The following is a 20325-nucleotide window of genomic DNA, read 5'->3' on the forward strand; positions in this document are numbered from 1 at the left end:
TACAAAGTGGTGAATTGTCATTTATAATTTTCTTGCATTACTCTCATTTCTTTTCCTAATTTTTGCTCTAGATTGATTATTGAAAGCACTGTCTTGCTTTTTCTTTGGCTCTTCTAGAAATGTTGTTGAAGTTGTGTACAGTGTATTTGGGGGCTTGCTTATATTTTAGTCATTACCTTTTTCTTGAGTGCATCTTGAGCTCCATAGTCACCATAGTACCTTTTGATGGCTTGGTTGCTTTTGATTTCTCCATTTTTTACCCTTTTCATTTTTGATAATGGTACTTTGTTTTTTTCTTTCTTTTCCAAACAAATTAACCAAAATTTCATCTATCTTATTGGTTTTTCATAAAACCACCTCATAATTTTATTTGTTAGCTCAATAGTTTTCTTAATTTCAATTTTATTAAACTCTCCTTTGATTTTCAGAATCTCTAATTGGGTTTTTATTTGGGGATTTTAATTTCTTCTTTTTCTAACTTTTTAAGTTGCATACCCAATTCATTGATGTCCCTTTTCTCTACTTCATTCATATAAGCATTTAGAGATTAAAACTACCTCTAAGAACCACTTTCGCAGCATCCCAGAAGTTTAGTTATGATGTGTCATGATTGTCATTCTCTTAGATGAAGTTACTGTTTCTATGATTTGTTGTTTGACCCACTCATTCTAAATCTAATCCTAAGATTATTTAGTTTTCTATTAATTTTTATGCTATATTTCCATGGTCCTTTATCACATGTCATTTTTATTGCATAATGATCTGGAAAGGATACATTTAATATTCTGCCTTCCTGCATTGGATTGCGAGGTTTTATGCCCTAGTACATGGTCAATTGTGTAGGTGCCATATATGGCAAAGAAAAAGCTATATTCCTTCCTATTTCCATTCAGTTTTCTCTAGAGGTCTACCAAATCTAACTTTTCTAAAATTCCATTCATCTCCTTAAGTTCTCTCTTGTTCATTTTACAGTTCGATTTATCTAGTTCTGAGAGGGGAGGTTGAGAACCCCCACTAGTATAGTTTTGCTATGTATTTCTTCCTATAACTCCTTTAACTTCTCGTCTAAGAAACTGGATGCTATAACACATGGTACATATTATGTATAGTACCTTTTGGCAGGAGGTAGTTTCTTTCATTATCCCTTTTAATTAGATCAATTTTTGCTTTTGTTTTGTCTGAGATCAGGATTGCTACCCCTGCTTTTTTTTTTTTACTTCAGGTGAAGCATAATAGACTCTGCTCTAGGCCCTTACCTTTACTCTGTGACTATCCCTCTGCTCTCAAGGACCCAGTCAGTGGAGACAACAACAGGCACCCAGCTATACACAAACAATATATAGGCAGGACAAATTGGAGTTAATCAGCAAAAGGTCAGTTCTAGGATGAAAGAGGATGGGGGGAAAGTTCTTGCTGAATGGAGATGAGATTTTAAGTGGGACCTGAAGGAAGCCTGGGATGCCAGAAGATGAACAGGAGAAGAATTCTAGGCATGGGGCAAAACTGGTACAAATGCTCATTCAGGAAATAGATTGTTGGTGTGTTAAAGCAGTGCAGAAAGACTGGAAAGGTAGGAGGCAGCCAGGTTAGGAAGAGTTTAGAAAACCTAATAGTTTATATTTGATGCTGGAATAGAAAACCATTGGAATTTATTGAATAGAGAACTGACATGAAGAGACCTTAAATAGAGGAGGATCAATTGAACAGCTAAGAGGGAGATGAACTGGATCAGGGTCAGAGTTACAGCAGGGAGATCCATCAGAAGGCTTTTTCTGGTGAGGGCATTGGGGTTAAGTGACTTGCCCAGGGTCACACAGTGAGTGTTAATGTGTCTGAGGCCATATTTGAACTCAGGTTCTCCTCACTCTAGGCCCAGTGCTCTTGTTCACTACACCACCTAGCTGCCCCCATCAGAAGGCTGTTGCAAAAACCTGGGCATGAGGTGATGACGGGGGTGACCAGGGTGGTAGTATTGTTAGAAGAGAGAAGGGGACACATAACAAAGGTGTTAGGTAGAAATGCAAAGACTTCACTGCTGATTAAAGAGGCAGGAGTTAGGGGTTCAGAGTGACACCCAGGGCGTAAGCCTCAGTTTCCACCTTACATTGGGCATCACTAGTGTGGCTTTCCATAAGAACTTAGACTCCATAAGCCCCTCAATCCTCATCTGGAAAATGAGAAGGCAGAAGTTCATGACCTCTCAGGTCAGTTGCAGCTCTAAATCTATGAACTAATAACAGCAGCTTGGTGGTACAGTGGACAGGGCTCCGGAACTGGTGTCATGAAGACCTGATTTTAAATCTGGCCAGAGACATTAACTGTCTGACCTTGGAGAAGTCACTTAACCTCTATCTGCCTCAGTTTCCTGTTCTGTAAAATGGAGCTAATAATAGTACCTACATCATGGGGTTCTTATTAGGAACAAATGAGACAATGTTTATGCAGTGCTTAGCAAAATTTAAAATGTTAGGTAAATACTAGTAAGTATTACTATTATTCACAATCATTTTCCTTTATATTCTTTTTTTTTTTTGAGGCAATGGGGTGAAGTGACTTGCCTAGGGTCACACAGCTAATGTCAAGTGTCTGAGGTAAGATTTGAACTCAGCTCTTCCTGAATCAAGGCCTGGTGCTCTATCCACTACACCATCTACTTGCCCCTCTTTGTAGTCTTCTTGCAAGAAGAAAGAATAAAGTAGTGGTATGAGCAACTTCTTGCTTACAGACACAGGTGATGAGCTTCCAAGAGTGTTTCTTTGAAATAATCAATTCTCTGACAGCTAAATCTTTACTTTTCTTTTATTATTTGGTTATATCTGAATATGTCTTACCTCCACCTCCAAAAGACACACACACACACACACCCACACACACACTCATACATGAATATATATCACCCATTCCTTAACCATAGCTTGCTGGGAACTGTGCATAATAAAATGTATATGATCAGTCTCCATAGCACCTCTCTCTGTTCCTTTCCTTCTCTGAGGCAGATTGCTTTCCTTTACAGACCAGAGCTGTTGCATCCCTCTTCTCTGCCTCTTTCTCCTTCTTCATTGTAAAAATTATGAACCCAACACTCCACAAGCAAAAACATTGATTCACAAAGAATACAAAAAAGAGGGTGACGGATAAAGCCATAAATTCTTATTCCATGCAGTTCTTTTTTTATAGTATTACAATTAAGAAGGTAACATTAAAATTATTCACTGTCCTCATGCTTTTTATGTATTTTATTTTTAAATGTGTTATTGATACTTTGCTCTTTTTTTTCCTCTTAATTGCTATCACTTTCTCCAAAGGCAGCATCACATAGTGTCTAGAGAGGGGGTCTGAGAGATAGGAAGGTCTGGGTTAAAGTTCAACCTCTGATACACACCTGCTCTTTGATCTAAGGCATAACACTGGTCCCACAGGCAACTCTCTAAGATAAGAAGTTGCAGCTCAACAGAAAATCTGATCTTCAAATACAAGACTCAAGAGAGACATAAAAAGGTAAACGGGACATAAAGAAACAACATGTTATTATTAAGGGCAAACTGTTTACATCCCTACAAGGGAAGATGACAGTTTTAACCCTTGAAAACTGTATTGTTATTACACCACGTTAAAGGGGAATACATACAGGGGGTGGGTATAAGTTGACTTTGAGGTAATGATAAAAATGTAATCAAGTGGGTTAAATGGATCCAGGTAAGTAGATTAATCTGATCTCAGAAATGTACTGAGAGAAAAGGAAAGGAGGAGGCAGACAAGGGTAAATTGCATTACAGGAAAAGGCACAAAACCTATTACAGCAGAGGGAAAGAAGGGAGGTAGACAAGCACTGTTTGAACCTTACTCTCATCAGATTTGGCTCAAGAAGAGAAATAACATTATCAGTTACTAATATTGATTGACTTAACCCTTCTCAGTACTACAAGGATCTAAGACATCTTCAAAGGCCTCATGATGGAAAATGCTGTCCACATCCAAAGAAAGAACTATGGAATTTGAATGCATATCTAAGCATATTATTTGCTTTCTTTTTTCTGTACTTTTTTTTCCTCTTTCTGGTGATTCCTCCTATTCATTCTAATTCTTACAACATGGCTAACGTGCAAATATGTTTAATGGGAATGTATACGTGTAACCTATGTCACACTGCTAGCCCTCTGACAGAAGGAGATGGGGAGGGAGGAGGAAAAAAATTTAAAAATCAAAAGCTTATGGAAGTGATTGTTGAGAAATGAAAATAAAAAAAAAAGATAAGAAGTTGCAGAGAAAGTCTTGACCTGCACTGGTACAGAGTGTTTGTTCATCTGAGAATACCTTATAGCAATGGAACTAAAGGTCCAGTTCTCTCTTCCTACCAATTTCCATCAACACACACTGTCTCCTAATTTGAACCCTGCCCCCAACCCCACTGAAAAAGGTTAAGTATAAGCAAGAAAAATGAAGATATTCACCATGACTGTAAATGTGACTTATTCCAAACATCTGGTCCATCAGCTGTCTGACAAGCTGGGAGGAAGGCTTCATTATCAAGCTTCTGAAGGTAGGATTTTCCTAGTCTCTTTCCAGGTACAGTTCTATGTTGAAAGCTAGTACCCCATGCACTTTATGAAGAGTTTAAAGAGTGCCTATTTGAAGGATAATTCTGACTCTGTAATTTTTGACATGCTGATTTTGGATACAAACTCCATACAGAACAGGACCTGCTACCTAGCAACCCCTTAATAAATGCCTGTTTCTTTTGTTAGCCACATTTTCTCCCTTGCATTTATTGTTTTCCCTGCTTTTTCTCAAATTCCTAGAAAGTTGTTTCTGACTCTACTCACTCAAATTCTTTTCCCTCATCATTTAAAAAAATATTATTTAAAAATTCCTTTTTGCATTGAGTTCTAAATTCTTCCTCAGTGATTGAGAAGACAAGGAATATATCAGTTATACATGTGAAATCACACAAAACATGTTTCTATGTTTTAGCCATGTTAGCCATGTCATAAAAAAGCAAGAAAATTAAAAAGTAAAAAAATATACTTCAGTTCATACTAAGTTTATCCATTCTCTCTGGAGGTAGACAGCAATTTTTCTTTTTTTATCATGAATCTTCTGGAATGGTCTTAGATGATTTTCTTGATCAGAGTAACTAAGTCATTCAAAGCTGATCATGTAATTACCATTAAAATGTTGCTGTTACTCTATACAAGGAGCTCCTGGCTCTGCTTGCTTAACTCTGCATCTATTCACATAGGTCTTCCCAGGTTTTGCCAACCCACGTCCCTCATTTCTTAAAGCACAACATTCTATCACACTCATACAATCACCTCTGCATCCATTCAGGAACTGATGATCATCCCCTCAATTTCCAATTCTTTGCCACCACAAAAAGGCCCACTATAAATATTTTTGTACATATAAGTCCTTTTTCTTTCATGTGTGTGGAATACAGACCTAGCCGTGTTATTGCTGTGTCAAAGGGTATGTACAGCTTTATAATGCTTTCAGCACAGTTCCAAACTGTTCTCCAGTATGCTTGGACCAGTTCTGAATTGTGCATGTTGTACCTATTTTTCACATCCCCTCCAGAATTTGTCATTTTCCTTTTCTGTCATGTTGGCCAGTTTGAGGTAGTGTGAAGTATTACCTCAAAGTTATTTTCATCTGCATTTCTCTAATAGATTTAGTAATTTAGAGCACTTTTCCATTATTGTTGATAGCTTTGATTTCTTCATTGAAAACTCCTTGTTTATATTCCCTAATGATAATGGGAATCTTATTTATCTTTTCATGTGTGTCACCAACTGGATGAGAAGGCATTTGATGACCATAAGGAAGTCACAGTAAATCCTGCTGGTTACCTGCATTTCAATGAATTTCTTTCCTTTGACATGCAGAGCACTGGGCAGAAATCACATTGCATCAAAATTTGCCACAGGCCCATGCTTTGTTCTAATTAAAATGATTCCAAGTCTTTATGGTCCACACTGGCTACCCAAATTAACATGAGCAGAAGCAGCACCAGCAAAATCAGGAACAAAGCTCATTTTGATTTATCAGATTATGCTTTATTCCTCAAGCACTGTCAACAATTATTCATCACTCATTAGGCTCAGGCTCATCTGATGGCCAAGAGGTCATCCCCAAGCATCTTGCACACCATATTCCCAGGGATCAAAGTTAGTACTAAGGCTCTCCCAATAACACTATCCACTCGGTAACCCCTGACTCAGCCAGCATAACCTCTCCCTCCCTGAACACCCATGGAAGGATAACACTAAATCTTTGCCCCTTTACAAGTCTCTGCAGAGAGGAGGAATATCTTCTTCTCCCATGCACCCTAAGTAAAGATTCTCTGAACTATATCTAGGGACTCAGAATCACAGTCTAGTCAGCTGAGGGAATCTTCCCACACTCCTAATATTCATGAAGAATCACTCTAGCATGAATTCTCTGATGGACATCAAGTAGGTCCTGTGTCTAAAGACTTTCCCAAATTCAAAAGGTTTCCCTGCAGAATTAATTCTTTGATGTTGAGCAAGTTGTGTTTTCAGCCTGAAGGTCTTCTCACATTCACTGCATTCATAAGATCTTTCTCCAGTATGAATGCTCTGATGTTGAGTAAGATCTACACTCAAGTGCAAAGCCTTTCCATATACATTACATTCATAAGGTATGATTTGAAGTTGAGTAAGGTCTGACTTGTGAGAGAAGGGCTTCCTACACTACTCATATTCAGAGAATTTCTCCAATATGAATTGTGATGAACAGTAAGGTGTACCTTCTTTCTGAAAGCCCTCTCACTTTCACTACATATATAAGATTTTTGTTCCAGCATCAATTTTTGATGTTTAATAACATCTGAGTTGCAATGGAAGGCCTTCCCACAATCCTTACATTCAAGAGGAATCTTATAAATTCTCTGATGGACATAAATTAGTGCCCTCAGTCTAGCCTTCCTGCATGCATTACACATTTAAGGTTTCTCTCCTGAGTGAATTTTTTGGTGTTGAGTAAGCTGTATCTTCACTCTGAAAGTCTTCCCACACTCATTACATTCATTGGGTTTCTCTCCAGCATGAATATTATTATGTTGAGTAAGATCTGAGCTGTAGAGGAAAGCCTTCCCACACTCTTTACATTCATAAACAATGTCTCAAGAATGAATTTTCTGATGCACAGTAATATATGCCTTTCTCTTGAAAGCCTTCTGACATTGACCGCATTCATAAGGTTTCTCTCCAGTGTGAACTCTCTGATGCATTGTAAGTTTTCTCTTAATCCTGAAGGCCTTTCCACATTCATTACATTCATAAGGTTTCTCTCCAGTATGAATTCTGTGATGCACATTAAGTTCTGACTTTCTCCTGAAGGCCTTCCCACATTCACTACATTCATATGGTTTCTCTCCAGTATGAATTCTCTGATGTACAGTAAGCACTGACCTACTCCTGAAGGCGTTCCCACATTCACTACATTCATAAGGCTTCTCTCCACTATGAATTTTCTGATGACGAGTCATATCTGACTTACCCCTGAAGGCCTTTCCACATTCACTACATTCATAAGGTTTCTCTCCAGTATGAACTCTCTGATGCACTGTAACATAACCTTTATTCCTGAAGGTCTTCCCACATTCACTACATTCATAAGGCTTCTCTCCACTATGAATTTTCTGATGACGAGTCATATCTGACTTACCCCTGAAGGCCTTTCCACATTCACTACATTCATAAGGTTTCTCTCTAGTATGAATTCTCAGATGCACAGTGTGCTTTTGCTTATTGTAGAAGGCCTTTCCACATTCTCTACATTCATAAGGTTTCTCTCCAGTGTGAACTCTCTGGTGCACTGTAAGTTCATACTTACTCCTGAAGGCCTTCCTACATTCACTACATTCATAAGGTTTCTCTCCAGTATGAATACTCTGATGCAATGTAAGTTTTTTCTTAATCCTGAAGGCCTTTCCACATTCACTACATTCATAAGGCTTCTCTCCAGTATGAATACTTTGATGCACAGTAAGATTTGGCTTCCTGCTGAAGACCTTTCCACATTCACTACATTCATAAGGTTTCTCTCTAGTATGAATTCTCAGATGCACAGTGTGATTTCGCTTATTGTAGAAGGCCTTTCCACATTCTCTACATTCATAAGGTTTCTCTCCAGTGTGAACTCTCTGGTGCAGTGTAAGTTGATACTTACTCCTGAAGGCCTTCCTACATTCACTACATTCATAAGGTTTCTCTCCAGTATGAATACTCTGATGCAATGTAAGTTTTTTCTTAATCCTGAAGGCCTTTCCACATTCACTACATTCATAAGGCTTCTCTCCAGTATGAATACTTTGATGCACAGTAACCTGTGACTTACTCTTGAAGGCTTTCCCACATTCACTACATTCATAAGGTTTCTCTCTAGTATGAATTCTCAGATGCACAGTGTGATTTTGCTTATTGTAGAAGGCCTTTCCACATTCTCTACATTCATAAGGTTTCTCTCCAGTGTGAACTCTCTGGTGCACTGTAAGTTGATACTTACTCCTGAAGGCCTTCCTACATTCACTACATTCATAAGGTTTCTCTCCAGTATGAATACTCTGATGCAATGTAAGTTTTTTCTTAATCCTGAAGGCCTTTCCACATTCACTACATTCATAAGGCTTCTCTCCAGTATGAATACTTTGATGCACAGTAAGCTGTGACTTACTCTTGAAGGCTTTCCCACATTCACTACATTCATAATGTTTCTCTCCAGTATGAATTTTTTGATGTCGAGTAAGATATGAATTAGAGTAGAAAGCCTTCCCCCATTCCTTGCATTCATAAAGCATCTCTCCAGTATGAATTCTCTGGTGCACAGTAAGCTTTGACTTAATCCTGAAGGCCTTCAAACATTCACTACATTCATAAGGTTTCTCTCCAGTATGAATTCTCTGATGCACAGTAAGCTCTGACTTACTCCTGAAGGCCTTCCCACATTCACTACATTCATAAGGTTTCTCTCCAGTATGAATTCTCTGATGCACAGTAAGCTCTGACTTACTCCTGAAGGCCTTCCCACATTCACTACATTCATAAGGTTTCTCTCCAGTATGAATTCTCTGATGCACAGTAAGCTCTGACTTACTCCTGAAGGCCTTCCCACATTCACTACATTCATAAGGTTTCTCTCCAGTATGAACTCTCTGATGCACTGTAACATAATCTTTATTCCTGAAGGTCTTCCCACATTCACTACATTCATAAGGTTTCTCTCCAGTATGCATTCTCTGATGCACTGTAAGTTGATACTTACTCCTGAAGGCCTTCCTACATTCACTACATTCATAAGGTTTGTCTCCAGTATGAATTTTTTGATGTTCAATGAGATTTGAGTTATAGGGGAAAGCCTTCCCACACTGCTTACATTCATAAAGCATCTCTCCCGTATGAATTCTCTGATGTACAGTAAACTCTGACTTAAACCTGAAGGCCCGCCCACATTCACTACATTCATAAGATTTCTCTCCAATATGAATTTTTTGATGTCGAGTAAGATGTGAATTATAGTGGAAAGCCTTCCCACACTCCTTGCATTCATAAAGTATCTCTCCAGTATGAATTCTCTGATGCACAGTAAGCTCTGACTTAATCCTAAAGGCTTTTCCACATTTACTACATTTGTAAGGTTTCTCTCCAGTATGAAGTCTCTGATGCTCAGTATGATGTGACTTCTTCCAGAAGGCCTTGCCACATACACTACATTCATAAGGTTTCTCTCCAGGATGAAGTCTCTGACACACAGCAAGATGCTTCTTGCTCCTGAAGGCCTTCCCACATTGACTACATTCAAAAGGCTTACCTCCAGAAATGCTCGGCTCCCTGAAAGGAAGAATACAGAGCTGATTAACCCTGCCTTTTTCACCCTTTTCCAAGGATCTTAGCTGCTCAAAGGTTTTAGAGCTATTCTCTTGCCTTCTCACTTGAGAAGGCCTGTCTCACTAGCCTTACACTAGAGATTCGTTTACCTTATGGGAAAGTATAATGACTCAAAGGTAACAAGTAAATAATTGACTAAGATGAAATTACCAAGGAGATGAACGAACCCTTACTCTACTTTCCCTGGCTGACATCTGAATGGAAAAGACTTTTGGAAAAAAAACAAACCAGATAATATTGATGTATCCTTACCCTCTGAGGTGAAAATACACTGAAAAGAAAACGCAGAATTAAGTTTAGAGTGAGGTAGAGAAATAGATACAAGAAGTAAACAGAATAAAGAAGAAATATGAGGGTGAAAACATAACTGTTGCTATAAATTTCCTCTAACATATCTAGTTTGTAAGGAATTGATTGAAATTTGTGAGATGTAGACATATGGTATTTTTGACAAGACAAATTACAATAATTACCTGAAACATTACTCAAACTGTAACCAAAGAAGCAAAAATGAAAATAATTTGGAGGTAGCAATAAATAGCCTTCAGGTTAGCAAGATACTTGAAAATAATAAATTTTGGGAATTATGTAGAAAGAGCTACTTATTAAGCTGCTGCTGCCATTTTTCTTAAAAGACAGGAATTTCACCGAGCTACAAAACTGTTCATACCCTTTCACCCAATGGCCCCAGTACTAGGTCTGCACCTTCAATATGTTACTGAAAGAAACAAAGCACTCTGAGTAAATTTTCACAACAGCTTTTTGCGAAAGAGCAAAATAATACAGGGCAGGTAGGTGGCACAGTGGATAGTGCACTCGCCCTGAAGTCAGGAGGACCAGAGTTCAAATCTGACCTCAGAGCAAACAATTCACACGTACTAACTATGTGACACTGGGAAAGTCCCTTAACCCCACTGCCTTAAAAAAAAGTATTCTTTAAAAAAAAATTTCAAACTAATGAAAATCTATAGGTCCAATGACGGGGTTATGGCTATACAAGTCCTGTGATATGAACATAATAATGTGCCATTATAAACGCAATTTCAAAGCAATAAAGAAAAAAGCAGGAAGACACATAACATGATAGGCTGAAGAAAGAGGAACTAGGTTAGGATTATTTTTAAAAGAAGCAGGAAAGCAATATAATCATGAACACAAAACAGAAGAAGATATCAGAAAAGAACTCACAAGCAAAAATAGCACATTGCCTAATATCTTAAATAATGTGCTTATTTTAAAACAATGAATTCCTGCAACTGTGGCAGGAAAAGTAAGATGATCTTCAACGAACAGAAGAGAAATAACTGCCTTGTACTGAGCCAACAACTTTCTTTGAGAGTGGAGGTACATTTCAGTAAAGAGATAAATTAAAAAAGGAACTTCTTGGGGAAAAAATGAAGTTAAAAGTCTCAACTGCTCTCAACAGGGCTGAGAAGCATTGACAGATCACTTTGTTCAATGTTTTTCAACAGCTTTGACCTAAAATAACCAACAGATTACTAGTTTGCAATGACCCATCTGCTTGGTTTTATGTAGTCACCTGGACAGCTGTTTCTTGGAATATCTGCCTCTGGCAACGAAGATGATTCCTTTCTTTCCAACTGGTTAATCAAATTTGGTTTGGAAGCTGCAAATCCTGTTCATTGAAAATGAAAAAGTGCTAGGCAGTCATCTCATATCGAGTTCCATCACTGAAGAGATAGATGAAATACTCCCTCCAACCTTAGTAGAAAGGTGAGGGAATAAGGGTACTGAATATATCTTATACCACCAACAGTACTATGTAAGCTGATTTTGTCTGAGTTTTTTTTTTTTCTTCAATCATGGGGAGCTTAACGGGTTGGTTGGAGGGAGAAGTAGGATTTTTTCTTTCTTTTTGTTTTTTTTTTTTAGGTGGCAGAGGAAGGAGAAATTAAACCTTTTTTCAAAAAGTATCCACAAAACTTAATAAAAGAATTTAAAATGAGTTCAAACTCTCTTTGGAAAATAAGGAGGCATGCTAGGAAGACCTCAAGGATAGTAGAAAAGACCACTGGAAGGATACTCCATATTATGGTACAATGGATTACTGAGTAGGACTTGGGAAAAAATAGTTCATTTGACTTACTGACTGCTAGGCAGTGGGAACATTGCGTGATGAACCCCTACATTGGGATTAAAATGAATATCTTGGATTTGAGGTAACAGAGGAGGGAAGACACATTTTCAAGGATAACAACAAATCAAGAAATCAATTTCCAGGCATACTAAGCTTGGACCTTTTTCCTTGAAACAGGAAGCACAAGTAATCTGTCTCTTGGTTACAAAAGTATTAGGAAGAGTTTCCTTTTGTAGGCCAAAGAATAACTGTTAAAATTTTGTTCTCATAGTATATATCAAGACTCCAAAGAGGTAACTGTTCTTACCCAAAGAGACTAAGTTCTTATAGTTCTCCAGCATCACATCCCTGTACAGCTTTTTCTGAGATGGGTTCAATTGTACCCACTCTTCCTGGGTGAATTCCACAGCCACATCCTTGAACGTCACTGATTCCTGAAATATCAAAAACATTTGCACTTACCCAGCTACAGTTCTTAACTGTTTTGAAGTTCAAATATAAACTACTTGCCATTAAGGTGAAGTAATTGAGGGTTTTAGGACAGTTAGTGGTACAGGGAATTGAGGCAATTGAATCAATCACATTGACTCCATTTTGTGACTCATTTCTGAGGTAGCTCAGTTCTTTTTCTGTTCAATTATAGGTTTAGTCCAACTTCCGTCTTGTGAGAAAAATTTATTCAATTGTGGGAATTGGGAGAAAACCTTACTGCCTTGTTTGAACTTAGTCTTGCACGGCTGATACTCTACCTGATGTTTAGTCCTTAAGGCCCTAGGCTACGCTGATCAAAAACCCAGTCAAATGCAAAAAGATTAACATAAGTTTTCTCACAATTATACATCTGAAGCAACCCACATGTCTTATCTGAAAACTGGACCCATACTTAGCAATTAATCATTGTTCCCATGTTCCCTTCATTGTATACTATTTTTGGGGAGTGGGACACCTCATTCTGAATGGAGGGAACTGAACCTGTTGCCTTTCCCCCTCCCAACATGAAAAGTTCCCAGTCGCTTCTCCAATTGGAAATCAGATTACCTAACATTTTATTTTTTGCTTTTAATTAATTGCTCTTGATTGTTTTTAATTTATAAAAGTATGTCTTGCCCTATTCAGGATCCACATCTAAGATAAGGAAGGGGCCTGGTCCCAGTTTTCTGTGCCAATTGCCATGCACTGCTTAATATACTGATATGCCCAAAAGATTGAACCTTTGTTTCTTTAGCCATTTCATCTTTCACTTGCTATCAATGATTGTTTCATTTATTTATTTGCATCCCAGCAGAGTGTCTGATATATAGCAGGCACTTAAAAATTCCTCTCCCAAAAAGAATATCTGTGTATAGAATTATTTTACATACACATATACACACACACACACACACACACACACACACACACACACAGAGAGACATTTGTATCTAATGGTAGCCATCTCTAGAGTTGGGAGGGAAGAGAGAAAAATTTAAATGAAACTTTATTTTTTCTGTGAATTTTCCTGTCTTTTTCCATTAGCCCTATGCTGTTTTTTATGGAGTTATTTTCTTCAACATTGTTTTGTGTTTCATTTACCAAGCTGTTAATTCATTGTTCGTGAGTTTCTTGCTTCACTCTCATTTCTCCTCTACTTGATTTTCAAAATCTTTTTTAAGCTCTTTCATGGCCTGATACCAATTAGTATTTTTCTTGTAGGCTTTGGAAGTGGGAGCTTTGACATTGTTTTCTTCTGAGCGTGTGTTTTGACCTACCTTGTCACCACAATAATTTTCTATGGTCAGAATGGGGCTGTACTCACTCAGCCTGCGCCCACTCCCACCAAGGTACAACAGACACTTCCTGCTGACCTCTAAGTTGTTTTTGGCATCTCTAGGCTGAGAGGTCTGGAAACCACCACTGCTGCAAGTAATTCAGTCACCCCAAGGCCTGCTTGCAGTTTGCTCGGCCCTGATTACACAGTACAAGCTGTGTAGGACTGTACTACTCTCTCACCTTGGTGCAACAAACCTTTCCTGACAACCTTCTAAGTTGTCCTGTGTGGGAAAATTGTTTCACTCTTTTTCTGGCTTCCACTCCTCCAGAATTTGTTTAGAATAATTATTAAAGGCATTTGGAGGAAGGGAGGGGCTCAAGGGAGTCCCTGCCCATTTTACACCACCATCGTGGCTCCAGCTTACATTAAATTAAAAGGGCTTTGTATAAATGAAACAAATGTTGCCAAGAGCGGAGGGAAAGCAAAAAAATGCAAAAATTATTCTCTACACGGTTCTCAGATAAAGGTCTTATAATCTAAAATATATAAAGAACTTTGTGAAATCTGTAATACAAATCATTCCTTAATTGATAAGTGGCCAAAGGATAGGAACAGGCAGTTTTGTAACAAAGGAATCAAAACAATTTATACTCATGTGAAAAAATTGCTCTAAATCATAATTGATTAGAGAAATGAAAATTCAAACAACCTTGGGATATCATTTAATGCCTATCAGGCTGAAATGATAGACAGGGAAAGCAACAAATATCGGGAGGGGATGTGGAAAAATTTGGACACTAATTCATTCTTGGTGGAATTGTCAAGTGATCCAACTATTTTGGAAAGCCACCTGGAATTTTGCCCAAAAAGCTATTAAACTATCTATACTCACTGATCTAGCAATATCAATACTAGATCCATTTCCAAAGATGATTAGGGAAAAACAAAGGACCTATATGTTCTCAAATGTTTAAAGCAGCTGTCTTTCTGCTGGCAAAGAACTGGAAATGGTAGGGATGCCCAATAATTGGGGAACGGCTAAAAAAGTTGTGGTATATGATTATGATGAATTTTTAGTGTAATGTAAGAAACGCCAAGCTCAATGAAATTAGAAAGACTTACACAGAACCCAGGGAACATTATATATACTAACAGCAATATTGTTTTAAGAACGAATTTGAATGAATAAGTTATTTTGATTACAATAAATACCTAAATTAACTATGAAGGACATATGAAGACATTATCTGCATCCAGAGAAAGAACTGTAAATTTAAAGGATGTATACAGTAATTTTACATACAAATATATATGTACAGGCATACACACAAACACACACGTTCCTACTTGTGTTCCTACTTGTGTCTCATGGTAGCCATGGTGCGGGGGAGGGAGAAATAAAGAAAACAAAAGAAATTCACTTGGTAACCTTGTTATACATTTTAAAGTAATAACAAGTTGAATATAACAGATTTGCAATTTCATATGTAATTTGTTTTTATTCCATGGTATGAAAATGCTTGTTTTATGCCATGAATTATAAATAACACCAATAAATGTGAAAAGTGAGAAGAAATAGGAAGACAGCACAGTAGCAGCAGTAATGATCAACTGTGAAAGACTCAGCCACCCTGATGAATTCAATGACCCAGGAAAAATTTAAAGGACGCATTATAAAAAACGGAGAGAATTGATGAACTTTGAGTGAGGACTGAAGCAGATTCTTTTTCACTTTCATTTTTCTTACTTTTTTTTTTGAACCAGGGTTAATATAGAACTGTTTTGCATTTCCTTACATGCATAATAGCTATCCTATTTGTCCCTTCTGAAAGGGTGGGGGAAGGCTGGAAGGTGGGAAAGGATTTAGAACTCAAAATTAAAAAATAACAAAAAAAAGTTATTGTAAGGTCTTTTTTTTTTTCCAGTCTGGAGAGGATGCAGTGGTGTCTGTGGCTATGATTCTCTGATGGCCACAATTCCTATTGTTACAGAACAGGACAAAGAAACTTATCCCACGGTCTCTGGTCTGAGATGCTGTTTCAGGAAAGCAGCAAGTGGCACTCACCTTCCGGGGCCCGGCTGTGAGGGCAGGCGCCATTCCCTCTTCCTCCAGGTTGTCCTCCTGGACAGAGCAGCGGCCACAGAAGGGAGAGCTGGGGAGGAAAAGAGAAGCAGGAGACTGAGGGGTTACGCAGGGGTCTGCCCTGATCAGACCAGACGTTCCCACTTCTCCACTGCGGGGAGAAGGGCAGGGAGCTGGGGACGTGACTGAAGGAGAATCAGGATCCAACCCCAGGCTCCGCTTCCGCCTGGTCGGCCTCCAACACAGCCCGCCCCCACGAACCGGCTAACCCCAAACCCCTGGGAGTTCCTCGGGAGATTCCTTCCTCCTCTGCCGGACGCTCCCATTCTCCGGGTGCTCCCCCGGACAGCCCCCGGTGCTTCGACCCCGCCGCACCTCCACAGCCAGCTCCTCCTGGGCCTGGCCCAGCTCTCGGACCCCGCTCGACCCCTCTCACTTCAGCCCAGGATAGAGAAAAGAAAACGGGAACCAGCGAGAGTGGAAGAGACGGAGAGAAAAGGAAGTGGAAGTGTCGTAGTAAGAAGGAAGTACAATCCTCTCGCTGTAGAGGTTGGGGAAATGCCCCTGAGGGGCGCACGGCCTTCTGGGAATCGTAGTCTGAAGGGTGAGGCGCATCCTGCGCATTGCTGGGGCTCGGCCCCTCCCCGTCCTGGAATGCTGTCCTGCTTCCCTGCCTGCCCCGCCCCTCCCCGGCCCTTCCTGCCATTACCCCGCCCCCTCCGCTCGTTCCCTTACCTCGTGCATTGTCTTCACAGCCCCGGAGGGCTCCTCCGCGCGTCGTCCAGCCCAGTCTCTCCCACTCTTGCAGCCAGTCACAACAGGCCGCGACTCTAATGAAGTGCTTCCTGTGCACCAGTGTCTTGTCGCAGGAAGTGACGCAAACAGGCAGGGAAGGCACGGTTCTCAGGGAAACCACAGGCAGGCCATGGATTCCAGAAGAGCTTGCTCAGCCCCCTGGGGCATCCAGGAGGAGCAGGACACGAGTGGGCCCGGGGCAGCAGGAGAGGTTAAGGGGGCGCCCGCCGGGGCAAGACCGTGCTGGCTTTGTGTCTGTTTCCTCTGCCAAGGAGACTGACCCGAGGGAAACCAGGAGACGTGGAGAGTGTTTGGCTGGGCCTGGGGAATGCCAGTGGTCTGCTAGATGGGCTCAATAAAACTCAGAGCTAACATTTACTTGGTGCTTACTGTGTTCCAAGCACAGCTAACTACCTTATAATGACTATCTCATCTGGTCTTCACAAAATCCCTGCGAAGCAGGTGCTGTTAAAGACCCTATTTTGTACATGTGTAAACTAGGGTGAAGTGACTTGCCCAGGGTCCCACAGCTAGCAAGTGTCTGAACTTGGATTTGAGCTCAGGTCTGGGAGAAGTAACAGCAACAATGGGACAAGTTTGATTCATAATAGGACTTCATCACCAGAACATGGGTACTTCTCTGGTGCTTTTCTGAGCTCACAGAATACCTGGTCAAAGCAACGTCGTAATTATATGATTTTGCCAGGGGTGAGCTCACCCAGATGGTGAGGACAGAGGATCATTGTTATGCCAAGCTCAGGACACAGCTTACTTGCTTGGCCTTAGCCCTGGAAAACAGGGTGTCTACGAATATCTTGACAAGAGAATATTGACAAGCAATAATTTAGCCTGCTGCTATCAGCCACCAAGACAGCCTCCCAATCTCCTTATCTATGGTGCTGCCATCCTGCATTCTGGAGTCCCTGCCTGGTTCAGTGGCAGTGGGTCTCGGACAGACTATACTCTCCCAGTCATCACTGTAGAGGCTGAAGATGATGGACTGCATTACTATCAAAATCATTACAGCTGGCCTGTACTGGGCAAGTCACTTGACACCAATTGCCCTCACCAACCCCCCCCAAAAAAAAGCCTTCTCATGGATCTCCCTGCAATAACTTTGTCCCTGATCCAGTCCATCTCACTCTCAGCTGTTCAACTGATTCTGCTCTATTTAAGGTCTCTTCATATCAGTTCTCTATTCAAGAAATTCTAGTGGTTTTCTATTCCAGAATCAAATATAAAGTCCTATTAGGTTTCCTAAACTCTTCCTAACCTGGCTGCCTAATACCTTTGTAGTCTTTCTGCACTACTTTAACACACCAACAACGTATTTCCTGACTCTCAGCATTTCTACCCGTTTTCCCCCTTGCCTGGAACTCTCTCCTTTCTCCTGCTCATCTCCTGGCATGCCAGTCTTCCTTCAGGTACCACCTAAAATCGCATCTCCATTCAGCAAGAACTTCCCCCCCATCCCCTTAATCCTAGAACAGACCTTTTGTTGACTAACTCCAATTTGTCCTTTTTACATAATGTTTGTACATAGCTGGGTGCCTTTTGTTGTCTCCCACTGACTGGGTCCTTGAGAGCAGAGGTTGATTTTCCCTGTCTTTGTACCTGCACCACTTAGCACAGTGTCTGGCACACAGAAGGTGATTAAAAATGCTTGGTGACTTACCCTGAATGACTGTGAATAAATGAGGACATGGATGCAAGGTTGGTTGTTGTTCAGTCATTTCAGTCGTGTCTGACCCTTTTGTGACCCCGTTTAGGGTATTCTTAGCTGGGATACTGGAGTGGTTTGCCATTTCTTTCTCGATCTGATCTCATTTTATGGGTAAAGAAAATGAAGCAGACCAAGTTCTGTGACTTGCCCAGGGTCACAAAGCCAATAAGTGTTTGAAGGGTGTAAAAACTCAAAAAAAGGATTCTACCTGACTTCTGGCTGCCACCTAGCTGCCTGATTTACCTGAAGGGTGTAAGGCTTGGATTAAAATGAGCCAACATTTTGTCATTCTTCGTAAAACTCACAGTTTTGCTTCCCCAATGTATACATGAGGGATAGAATGAAGAATTTTGGATGTATTTGCAAAATTAATATTAATTATCCAACTTGTTTATGTCCTTCCCACATTCCCCAAATCTCTAGGAGGATTATTATCAGCTCTCTGCCCTGCCTTTGTTGGGAGAATGTAAAGTGTGAATGATGTGGGGCCTGGGATGAGTGAGGCAGTGGGGGTGGGGGTGGGGACAACAGAGCTCAGTCCTGACAAGACAGCAGTCACTGCTCTGACCTAAGATTAAGCAGCTGTGCCCCTGTGCTAAGGCAGCCAGATGTCACCAGGAGGTTTTTGTTCAGGGCTGAATCACTGTGCACAGTGAATGTTAAGTATGTCTGAGGCTAGATTTGAACTCAGGTCTTCCTGAATCCAGGGCTAGTGCTCTCTACCCACTGCACCATCTACTTGCCCCACTTTGTAGTGTTCTCGCAAGAAGAAAGAATAAAGTAGTGGTATAAGCAACTTCTTATAGAGGTGATGAGCTTCCAAAAGTACTTCTTTGAAATAATCAATTCCCTGAGAGCTAAGTCTTTACTTTTGTTTTATTTTTTGGCTATATCTGAATATGTCTTACCTCCATCTCCAAAAGACACACACACACACACACACACACAGAGTCAGGCATGAATGTACTGCACCCCCTTCCTTATCCACAGCTTGGCTGGGAATTGCGCATAATAATATGTGTGTGATCACGCTCCATAGCATCTCTCTCTGTTCCATCCCTTCTCTGAGGTGGACTGCTTTCCTTTACAGACTAGAGCTGCTGCATTCCTCTTCTCTGCCTCTTCCTCCTTCTTCAGTGTAAAAATTATGAACTCATCACTCCACAAGCAGAAACATTCTGATTCATAAAGAATACAAAAAAGAGGGTGGTGGATAAAGCCATAAACTCTTATTCCAGTTTTTACATTTAAGAAGGTAACAAAATTATTCACTGTCCTCATGTTTTTGTTTTTTTATGTATTTTATTTTTAAATGTGTTATTGATACTTTGTTTTTTTTTTCTTAATTGCTATCACTTTCTCCAAAGGCAGCAGAGGGGTCTAAGAGACAGGAAGGCCTGGGTTAAAGTTCAACCTCTGATACACACCTGCTCCTTGATCTAAGGCACAACACTGAACCACTCGGTCCCACAGGCAACTCTCTAACATGAGAAGTTGCAGCTCAACAGAAAATCTGATCTTCAAATACAAGACTCAAGAGAGATATAAAAAGGTAAACAGGACATAAAGAAACAACATGTTATTAATAAGGGCAAACTGTTCACATCCCTACAAGGGAAGATGACAGTTTTAACCCTTGAGAACTGTGTTGTTATTACACCCTGTTAAAGGGGAATACATACAGGGGGTGGGTATTACTTGACTTGGATGTAATGATTAAAAAAAAATCTAATCCAAGTGAGTTAAATGGATCCTACTAAGTGGATTAATCTGGTATGACTAAGAAAATGTACTAAGAGAAAAGGAAAGGAGGAGGTAGACAAGGGTAAATTGCATTACATGAAAAGGCAGAAAAACTTATTATAGCAGAGGGAAAGAAGGGAGGGAGATGAACATTGTTTGAACCTCACTCTCATCAGATTTGACTCAAGAAGAGAAATAACATAATCAGTTATGTGGTAATACTGATAG

The 20325-nt window shown here is 40.0% G+C and overlaps 2 protein-coding genes across 2 annotated transcripts in view; both read right to left on the reverse strand.

Annotated features, from left to right (window-relative positions):
- The window catches only part of LOC110202780 (uncharacterized), a 283878-nt gene that overhangs the window by 238767 nt on the left and 24786 nt on the right, over positions 1-20325 (reverse strand). The gene's annotated exons all lie outside the window — the stretch shown is intronic.
- On the reverse strand, positions 6032-16359 carry LOC110203888 (uncharacterized). The gene is given in 6 exon segments (XM_078149306.1): positions 6032-9844; positions 11109-11113; positions 11446-11541; positions 12311-12437; positions 15819-15906; positions 16212-16359. Coding segments are annotated over 5 exon segments (3144 nt in total). The 5' UTR covers positions 15852-15906; positions 16212-16359; the 3' UTR covers positions 6032-6961.

This window comes from Phascolarctos cinereus, unplaced genomic scaffold (genome assembly GCF_003287225.1).
Source record: "Phascolarctos cinereus isolate Bilbo 61053 unplaced genomic scaffold, phaCin_HiC Scaffold_2;HRSCAF=192, whole genome shotgun sequence".
Taxonomy (NCBI): Eukaryota; Metazoa; Chordata; class Mammalia; order Diprotodontia; family Phascolarctidae; genus Phascolarctos; species Phascolarctos cinereus.